Here is an 11,010-nt window from a genome sequence, read left to right as displayed (position 1 = left end):
TATATATATATATATATATATAAAATTTATGATCAATAATTTATAATTTTTTATAATTATTTTCTAATTTGACTTTTTTTTTTTTAATGGAGGTCATCCACAAAGACGTTTTAGGTACCCGATATGAGCCCACACGTAATTGCCAAAGACTAAGGAGCATCCACGCTGCCAAATTCACCTAAGGCATGATTCCAACTTCATCCCTTATTGATGTCTTTGGACTTTGCACTCAACAAGACTTGATCCCTAGTGAGCTCTTTGTAAGCCATTCAACTTTACTAGTAGACCAAGGCCCTCTTGACCCTTTTTTTGTTCAATAAATATTTTTTCACAAAACATAAAACTAGCAGTTGCACGTTTATGTACGTGCAACAATGAGTCGATAGGTTGTGGCATGTAAAATAAATTATGAAAAATATTTTAGAAAAAATATCATAGAACTCTTAAAGATTATTGTCTTTAATAAATTTATATAAAAAATTGGTTATTAAAAATATGTCATTTTATAAAGCAATCAAAATTACTTAAAATTGAAGTGTAACAAATTCATTTTAAGGAAAATCAAATTTCAAAATTAAACTAATTGAAAATGAGCATAATTTATATATTTATATAATTATTATGAAAACAAATAAATTAACATTTACAAAATTTTAATTATGTGATTTGTTCCATATTACATTTAAATAACTCTATCATGTTTAATGTCAAATCTAATTTTTAATATTAAAAGTTTATATTAAAAATTTCTCAAAATATAATATTAATAAAATTGTTACATTTTTTATATCTCATATATATTTCATATATATTTATAAAATCGTATGTGCATCAATATTTGAATTATATGATTTACAGCAATTCACAAAAGACATCAAAGAATTAACAACTTAAAATAAAAGTAGAAAGTAGAGAATTAGCAACATAACAAAAAAATAGAAAGTTTATATAAAAAGGATATTTATTTGAAAGAAGAAAATAAAAACTATTGGTTATAGAATTTTTTTTAAAAATGATGTTATCAAAAAGCTACCGTGAAATAGAAAATCGATTGAGCTGACAACTTTTCCGTCGAAATGTAATTTTTTGAGGAGCAAAGCTCCCATTTAAAGCCTATCGGTTTAATTAAAAAAAAAAATCGTATGTGCATCAACATTTGAATTATATGATTTATAGCAATTCACAAAAGACATCAAAGAATTAACAACTTAAAATAAAAGTAAAAAATAAAGAATTAGCAACATAACAAAAAAAAAAAGTTTATATAAAAATGATATTTATTTGAAAGAAGAAAATAAAAACTACTGGTTATAGAAAATTTCTAAAAAATGATGTTTATAAAAAGTTAACATGAAATTAAAAACAACTTTGACAACTTTTCTGTCGAAATGTAAAACAACTTTGACAACTTCTCCGTCGAAATGTAATTTTTTGAAGAGCAAAGCTTTAATGAAAAGCCTGCCCGTCAAATTCTAGTACTGCTCCTGGGTACCTTTTACTGATTTTGAAAAACCTCGGTTTTCTCCTATAAAAATACCCTACGGACATTAGATAACATCTCATAGTGAATTAAACAGAGCGGGCTGGAGGAGAAGAAGAGGAGGAACAAACAACGACGGAGGAAGGAGGAGCGATCAGAGCAACACGAGATTGGTAACAAATTTTTACTAGTATCATCATCGACTTTATTAGTGACATCGATTATCTTAGCGACGAGCAGATTGAAAATAATAATTTTAATTTCCTCAGCTGCATGTTTGCTTCAATTTGAACAAATAATGAGAGGTGTGTTTCTGTTTTGCGTCGAATTGGGGAAGGGTTTACCGTGCCCTAATTTCAGTAGTAGAAGAATACACTAAGTGGGTTTTACTTTTCAAGATTAGTTTTATTACAGGCTGATCTTGGTTGCGGATTACGAACGCTCGGAACAAGTTAACTCCGGGCATTTTTATTCGTTTCGAAGAATTATTCTAGTATTGGCTATTTCCTATTGGATTTTGAAATTTGGGTTAGGGATGAGGACTGTAGCAAAGAGAGTAGAGAAATCCACATGGCATTTCCTGCCTGAAATGGCACAACAGCAACAATGTCAGCATGTAAACTTAGCAGAGTTGAAAGCACAGTTTGTGAAGAAAATTGGACCAGAGAAGACTAATAAGTACCTGGAACAGATTGAGAAGTTATTAAGTGGTAATCTGGTTAAGATCAAATTTGATGAGCTGTGCTATATGACTATTGGTAAGGAAAACATTCGCCTGCACAATCATCTTATAAATTCTATTTATCGGAATGCGAAGCATTCGCAGGATGCAGCTTTCAACAAGAATCTATCCAGAGGCCTTATCAATGGTGTAGCGAGAAAAGCTACGACCAATTCTACATTGCATGCGAATGGGGATTATTTGAGCTCTTCCATTGGAGATGGTCATGCTGCTTTTGGTGGGTCCCATAGGAAGATCCGGTCTGATAGAAGAACAAGGTACAGTCTTTCTGTAAACTCTCCTAGGCCTGATGATTCTGCTGCTCGTCGTCAAGGAGTAGTTGTCAAGACTGACACAGTATTGGAGAATGGTGATCTCAAGCCCTCTAGTTTGTCAAGACCATTGACACTCTGTTCAGCACGAGTCGGGGCCCCTCATTTACCTGCGGCAGAGTTTAATCCTAACAGCAAACGGCAGCGGCCTGAGGCAGAGGCTAACCCTAGTGTCAAAAGGCAACGGCTTGAGGTCGTAAAATCATCATCGGTGCAAATTCCAACGGATGATAAAGTTGTCATCGAGGGTGCTGATGTTGGAATTGAGAACGTGGAAACAGTTGGAGAGTTGAACGAACAGGAATTTGCTGTTTGGGTAGACAAACCAGTAACTGCACCGTTGGGAATTCCATTCTGCCCTGGGTCCATTGGTTCTGCGAGAAAACCAACTCATACTAGGTTGAATCACGATTCAACATACTGTGTAGATTCTCGGCAATTGCCTGATACAGAGACTCTTCACAGAATGATGGACCGGGCAGCCAAAGCCGAGGACCTGCAGAATATGAATTTGGACTGTGCTATTATATCAAACTATGGTGTAGATGCCTTATTAAAGAGACTTATAAAGTCTGCGATAGACCTAAAGAAGGGGGCCTTAGCCAAGCGAAGTCAAGAACCTTATAGTCAGATTCCTGGTCAGTCAACACAAGGTTTAAACATTTCAAGGGCTGTTTATCCTTTGCATATGGACATTGCAAGTATTGGAAAGGATGCCATCCAGACAGAGCGTTTTGACCAGTCTTCAGTTTCGCTTCTTGATTTTAAGACAGCAATGGAATTAAATCCTCAGCAACTGGGTGAAGATTGGCCCTCAAAATTGGAAAAGATATCTTTTTATCTTTTGAATCGAGAGTAGAGCCTTGACCTTTATGACATATTTATCACTTTAATTTTCACTTTTGCACCATATGCCCTTGCGAGTGGCACCATGTACAGATTCTGTAACTGAAACCAAACTGGTGCCACATTGAGAGAGAATGTTTAAATATTGAGTATGACAGTGCTACATTATTGATTGCAAGTGACAATAGTGGGGAAAACTGAAAGGGAGTCGTAAAGCATTATGAAGGAGAAGCAGATTATGGCCAGAGGAAGATAAGTTCTAGAGCATTGCAGCGGCAAATCCATCAGTGCTTTTGATTGACACAGCCATACAGTTACTGTCTAGAAGCTGACAGGAGAAGACACATAAGTTCCTTTGAACCTTTGTAAGTGCTTATACTCTTGCAACTGTCCCTACAATGATTTGGTTTGTTGATTCAATTTTTCCAAAGATACAGAAGCTGCTTTTTGTTGGTTTTGTAACTAGACTTGATTTTATTAGTAATTCTGACTTCCTCATAAGTAAAGCTCTCATTTTGCATCTGTTATCATTGACAGTCTTTTATGTTTTTTATCATAAGTGTTCTTAAATCTGTTTGAGCGCTTCTAGATGTTATGAAAAGGATTAGGACTTTGTATTTAGACGCAAAATTTTTCTTTTCTTTTTCTATTGGACAGTTTGGCAAGGTATTGCTAGTCCATTTAGTTTCTATCTTTGAAGATTGTAGCTGCAATAGAGATCTTTATCTCTGATTTTGCTATTGAGAGAATACCTCTATATTGTATTAACAATTGGAGAAGATATTTATGATAATATTTGAGATAATGTCATATGAAAAAAGAAGTGTCATACAAAGAGTCATGCATTTGGAAACATGAAGAGCCTTGTATTTGTAAATTGAAGAGACCTTTGGGTGTTATATGAAGAGTCTCTCATTTCAATTTATATATGTGATTGGTTAGTGTAACGTGATATGGTATCAAGTGGAAAGCATTGTACTTGAACATTTTATTATCAAGCAGCCTATGTCTTGGCTGCTCCTTTCTGCATGTTCTATGTTTCTCATATTTTTGGTGAGCTTAAGTTCCTTATTACTTCTATTTTCTTAGTTTATTTTTGTTCATACGTACGAAGGAAGCATCATGACCACTGTTTCTTGTATCGGGCTTACTTGGCGTATTGGTTACTTGGCATAATAATTGTCATGTCACCGCTGATTAGCTGCCAGCAACCACATCATCTTTGGTTCTGTGCTCTTCTTTCATGGTGTCGGCTTGTATTTTCTTAACTGTCGTAAATGTATTGTAACAGCTGTTGATTGCAGTATATTCACCACTTACCATTATTGGGAGGTGCCTGTTGATGGCTCGTTGTATTCTTCTCTTACCATTATTGGGAGGTGACTATTGTTATGGAAATGACTTTTCGTGCTAACCATACATTACTTTCATGCTTTTGGTGTTCACTTCTTGAAGTGTGAAGTGAAGATTTCAATCGTGGCTCTATGTGCGAATAGAGCTCTTTATTATTCTAAGTATCGTTTTTAAGCTTGTCATAGTTCCATTTTGTATGGTGTTCATTCAGGTCTCTGTAGCTGAACTGCAGAATTATATTCTTGTGCACTACTGATTGGATTCATCAGCTTTGTCTAGACTCCTCTCATATGCTTATGGTGTTGTCTTAAATGCTAACAGCCTTCTCTCCATTCTTGATTTTTTTTGGTTAGTTGCCTGGGCTCAAATTTTATGTTGTGAAATTTGTTGTATTCCATTTATGCTGTATTACTCAGAGTTTGTAGAGGAATGAAGCCTCTGTCACTTCTATGAAAGATTCATCACTGGTTTTCAATAGCAATCGAGTTCTTCATTTTTATGGCAAGAGATCAAAAGAAAAGTTTTCGTCCTTGCATATTTATGCTTGTTGTCAGTTACTCCTTGTCCAGCTGTCAACGGCTATTCCTTCTGTTGTTTTTTTAGGATCATTTCTGCAAATGTAATAACATTGCCAATGTGATTGATGATTTCCAAATGCAGATTTAGATCTTATATAAATATGAGAAGTGGAGACATGTTCCTATAGTTAATCATCTTTAGTTAACTATATGTATACTCGCCTTTAAGCATATATGTAATATTAATATATTAACCATATATATAATATATTATTATATATATAATATATTACATATATAATATATATTTTATATATATTATATAAATCATGAATACAAATACTCAATGTAATGAGTATATCACTTCAATTGATGCTATACTTCAACACTCCCTCGTAGCAAGGGAGAAGTGACAAAAACATTTTATGACATATCAGTATCAAGGATATCTATACACAACATATTATTTGACTTTAACACTCTGAAATAGTGACTTGTCAAATAACTACAATCACAATGTTGTGAACACTATCATAACATATATTTTGATCTCTAATTGTTCGAAACAATATCTAGAGTAATCATAATGCTTTTGTTATAAATGACTTTGACGCAGAGGATAGGGTGATGGACCTAAGTAACAACCCAAAATGAGCAAATTTGTAACAATGTGCCAAGTGACCCTTCTAGGTCCTAATGATGAAATCCCACAAATGGTCAACTCCGGGAGGTTTTAAGGCTTCAATGAGTTTGTTTGGACATATTCACCATGTTCCAACCCTTACCCTTGAGTTTCAATACCTTTCAAGCCAAAATGCACAACATGCCAAAATGTTGTCAATGCAATTTTACAATTCTGTGACAGCAACAAGACAAATAGGTGGATAACTTTTGTTTTTCTCAAAAGACTCCTTGAATAAATGGATGTTTTAGATACCCTTTATTCTTATAAAAAACATATGTAAAACTGAGGTACACTTCCTTTGGCAAATATCAAAGTTTCTTCACAATGACCCCGTCTTTAACAATGGAACAACTAGTGCATTTACAAAGCAACATATAGCAATACTTAATGTATGGACTTCAAACTTTGTATAGGCTCATCAAATGCCTTCAATTAGACGATTACACAATCAATTTCAGTCTATGGCTTCATTAGCCCCGAAAGTCCCAAATTTGCCCTCTTGAAACCCTTGTTCCTAGGGCTTTCTAGATCTCCCACGTGCCAGAACTTCCAGACCCAATTGGAGGTGCAAACATCATTATTCCAACATTCCAAACATTTAACCATGCCCTCCTTAAGGCCAAACTCCCGCTGCTTGAGCCTACTAGGTTTCACCCATGTTAGTGGATAGTTATCCTTCAAACCTTGTTAACTGCAAATGTTAGTGCATATCTGTAATGTACATGTTAGATTTGAGCCATCCCATGAAAAACAGCAGAAATATCTCATGGAATGACCATGATTATTAGTAAAAACCCTCAAAATTGCTTGAAAATGTGAGTTTCCAGCCAATCAGTGAATAATAGGTTAACAAAATGCAATGAAAAGTCAGTAGATCTTCATGAAACAGTGTTAAACATCAATGGAAATGATCATACCACTTACTCCTACCAGATTGGAACTCAAAAACACCAAGAAATTTTCAAAATGCACTAAAAAACAAGGCTTTTACATTCCATTTATGGAGCAGTCCGTACAATGATAAGGTACAGGCCGTACCAACACATATTTATATGTTTGGGAGATAGTTATTAAACCCCTTAACTGACTCCAACTCGTTTCACTTCCTATTCCTTCATAAAATTTAAAGTATGGAGTTTCCCTCCAAAATGCCCATGTAGCCGTTACATTCAAGATTTGAATTTTCTAAAGCAATAAGCTAAGTTTTAAGTGACTTATTGAATGTTTAAACTTATGAAATGACTTGAGATTATTATGAGACCTTATTAGGACCTATCTAATGACTCACTTACCCTATGCAAACCTAGACATTACTATAATTCAAATCTCATGGTCCTTTACAACTTTTCAATATGAAAGTCTTTCAAAACATTATACAATATTATGACTCTTTATGCTTTCAAATGCCATGATTGGTTGTAAAATGGACCAATTGATGCCATGAGATCCTCCATGACCTTTGTGATGGCTTGGATCTCCAAGTTACCTATGATGAGCACATGATGCCCCTACATCAGACTTCCGGTGTATCTAAAAAGATTACCCTCTATCTGTTTATTATCATGGTGTCTGGCAAAATCCGGCCCAAAGAACCATGATAAGAGGGCTGCCATTTATAAGATTGTCATCTTATAATGGTTACCTTCTGTTTATATATGTCAATGAAAGATCGACCTTTCATTACATATCATATGTGAAATAGTAACCATCATGAACCCAGTTAGAGGGTGGTACAAAGGGTTTCACCTTAATTCTCTCTCACAGAGAAGAATGCATTTCAAGGATTTGTACTTAAAACTTCTTCTCATAGAGAAGATATCATTCACAAAGGATTGCATCTCAAAAATTCTCCCTCTAAACATCGATTTGTTAATGTTTAGCATCGGAAGAAGCAAAATGCATTACTTAATATATTGATAACACTGTTGATGTCACATACAATACAGGGATCTATGCACACATATGTGTATATATTTCAATATACTTACACATATATGTATGCATACATCCATGCATTATTATACCTGCTATTGGCATCACAGAGATCATGTTATTATACCTGTTATCGATATTCATAGAGATAATGTTATTATACTTGTTGTCGGCATCACAAGATTATGTTATTAACAGACTTCATTGTGTTTCAGCACTTATGTTATTGCCTTGTTATCGAGCAGTGATTTCTTATCATGCCTTATCATATTATCGGCACCGACGATACATTAGTTATTTGTTTGTTTGTATTAACAAACATGCCTCCGAAGAGGCATAGACATGACTCTTCGGAGTCATGTCCCTTCACAACTTATATAAAGGGAGTCACTGTTGTAGGGAAAGTATCATTCCCACAGCATCCAAGTACCTACAGTCAGCGATAATCATATACATTGCTCCTCACTATCACTTGCATATTATCTGTTACTATTATATAGAATTTCAATATTACTGTCACTGCTAAAAGAAGATAATCAAACAGATATCATTGAGTTTGCTGCCAAAGGAAATCAAAGTCATTCTGCATTATACAAGTAAGATACTCTCTGCATACATTTAATTGTAATAGTTTTATCTATTAGAGATCCACATCTTTAACATGGTATCAGGGCAGTACTGATAAGAAAACTATTACAAAATATTAATTCTAAATTTGAGACAAAGTTAAAGGAAAGAAAATTTTTTGTTAAGCTTTAAAATGGTGAATCACGTAAGAATTGAAGATAGACTAGATGGAGCATCTAATTTTTCATCTTGGAAAACCAGGCTATTAATAATTCTAAGAGAGATGGAATTAGAAAATCACATTGAAACAAATTTACCCATGCCTGAAAATGAATTTGAGAAAGCAACATGGAAAAGGCATAATAATAAGGTAATGAAAATAATCATAGATTCAGTAAAGGATCATATACTTCCTTCCATAGTCAATCTTAAAACTGCATTTGATATGTTCTCCACTATTCAAAATACATTTGAAATTAATAATACAAGTAGATTGCTAACTCTGAAACAAGATCTACTTTACATAAAAATGAAAAATGGAGAGTCCATTACCTCTTACTTCCTTTAGAATTACTAAGTTAAAGGATCAGCTTGCTTCTATGCAAAGTCAAATGGATGATAAGGAACTAAGCATGATTGCTCTTAGAGGTCTTCCTCTATCATGTGAAACCTTCATACGAGGTTTAAGCTCACGCTCTGGACTTCCAAAATTTGATCAACTAAAGAATGAATGTACTCAAGAGGAGTCCAGATTAGCCTCTAGAGGTCTTATTTCGAATCAAGATGGTGACATCCAAGCATTGTATTCCAAATCAAATAAGAAAAGAAAGTTCAAGCATAATAAGAAGGACAACAACAAAAATCACAAATCTCACAAACAACGTGATTGGTCCAAAGTAAGATGCTTTAAATGTGATAAGCTTGGTCATTCCTACTATGTGTGTCCTGAAAAATAGAAAATTCAAGCAGCTTTAGCAGAAGTTAAAGAAGAAAATAATGAGAAAATAGATAAAGAAAGTTATGCATTTATAGTAGCTCTCTCAAGTGAGTTAAGCACTAACCACAACACCTGGATCATAGACAATGGAGCTTCTCGTCATATCACCAGATTTAAGGATAAGTTTGAAACCCTCTCAAATCATGAATTAGAAGAAGTAACTATTGGAGACAATTCCTCTCACTATATTAAAGGAATTGGTACTTGTTCCATTCAACTGAATTTTGAAATCACTCTTCAAACTCAAGAATGTCCTGTATGTGCTAGGGATTAAAAGAAATCTTGTCTCCATCTCCGGACTTGCTGATCAAGGGTACAAAATTGCATTTCAAGGAGATAAAGTTCTATCTTGGACTAAGAACTCATCTATTAAGAAAACCATCTCTATTGGGGTTAGGGATGGAAGTCTTTATAAGCTTTGTAATTATCAAAATCCAAAGTTAAACTTAACTCTTAGTAACGATAAGTCAAATTCCATTGAAATCTGGCATAGAAGGCTAGGTCACCTTAACTTTCGAGCCTTATCATCTATAAGTAAAATTGTAAAAGGGCTATCAAATCTAAAATTAGATCATTCAAGTATTTGTAAAGGGTATGCTTTAGGTAAAAATACTAAACACTCCTTTCCAAATAGTGTTCATAAATCTAAAAACACACTTGAATTGATTCATACAGATCTTTGTAGTCCTATGTTAGTTTCCTCCCTTAATGGATGTCAATTCTATGTAATTTTCATTGATGACTACTCTAGGAGAACATGGATTTATTTTCAAAAACAAAAGGAGTCATCTGAGGTCTTATCCAAGTTTAAAGAATTTAAAGCCTTAGTTGAAAATCAATCAGGACAAAAAATCAAAACCCTAAGGTCTAACAATGGAGGTGAGTTCACATTTGATATCTTTAAAAACTTCTGTATTTCTGTTGGGATTAAGAGGGAGTGTTCTATACCTTATAATCCTCAACAGAATGGAATAGCTGAAAGAAAAAATAGAACTATTGTTGAGTCAGCCAGGGCCATGTTACATGATCAAAATCTTCATTACTCCTTTTGGGCTGAAGCATCCAATATTGCTGTCTACATTCAAAATCGTTGTCCTCACTCCATATTAGAAAACACCACTCTAGAAGAAGTATTTACCGGTGTTAAACCAGATTTAAATCACCTAAGAATATTCAGATGTCCGATCTATATTCATATTCCAAAAGAAAAGAGAACCAAATTGGAGCCTTCCGGGAGAAAGGGAATATTCATTGGTTATAGTGAAACTTCAAAAGGGTACAGGATCTACATTCCTGGACAAAGAACAATTGAGATTAGCAGAGATGTTATATTTGAAGAAGAAACTGCCTTCAAAATTTCTAGTAATAGTGATGAATCCATTTCAGAAGAAGATCAAACTACAGAAATTGAGAGGGAGGATAATTCTAACATCTCTTCCATGTCAAATCATACGAATCAAAAAAGAACCATACCTATAAGAAGAGACCTCTTTGAGCCAGGAAAATGTTAGCTGAAAATCAAGTTGAACCAGATGATGTAATTCAGGAAAGTAAAAGAACTAAGAATCAATCTTGTTAT

At 34.1% G+C, this 11,010-nt stretch overlaps 1 protein-coding gene across 4 annotated transcripts in view; it reads left to right on the top strand.

Annotated features, from left to right (window-relative positions):
* Window positions 1-1,578: 1,578 nt before the first annotated feature.
* The window catches only part of LOC149564450 (uncharacterized), a 32,659-nt gene continuing 23,227 nt past the window's right edge, over window positions 1,579-11,010 (top strand). For 3 of the 4 annotated variants that reach the window (XM_089817997.1, XM_089817998.1, XM_089818000.1), the window contains exon 1: window positions 1,880-3,744. In XM_089817997.1, coding sequence (XP_089674123.1) covers window positions 2,016-3,392 — 1,377 coding nt within the window. In that variant the 5' untranslated portion in view covers window positions 1,880-2,015 and the 3' untranslated portion in view covers window positions 3,393-3,744. Of the gene's footprint in view, window positions 1,654-1,879; window positions 3,745-11,010 lie in introns of those variants that run through there. The other variant, XM_089818001.1, reaches the window with a different exon arrangement.

Source organism: Cupressus sempervirens, chromosome 3 (genome assembly GCF_028749045.1).
Source record: "Cupressus sempervirens isolate cs-2001-9-10 chromosome 3, ASM2874904v1, whole genome shotgun sequence".
Classification (NCBI taxonomy): Eukaryota; Viridiplantae; Streptophyta; class Pinopsida; order Cupressales; family Cupressaceae; genus Cupressus; species Cupressus sempervirens.
The sequence above is the reverse complement of the archived record's forward strand: the minus strand, read 5'-3'. Positions and strand labels throughout refer to the sequence as shown.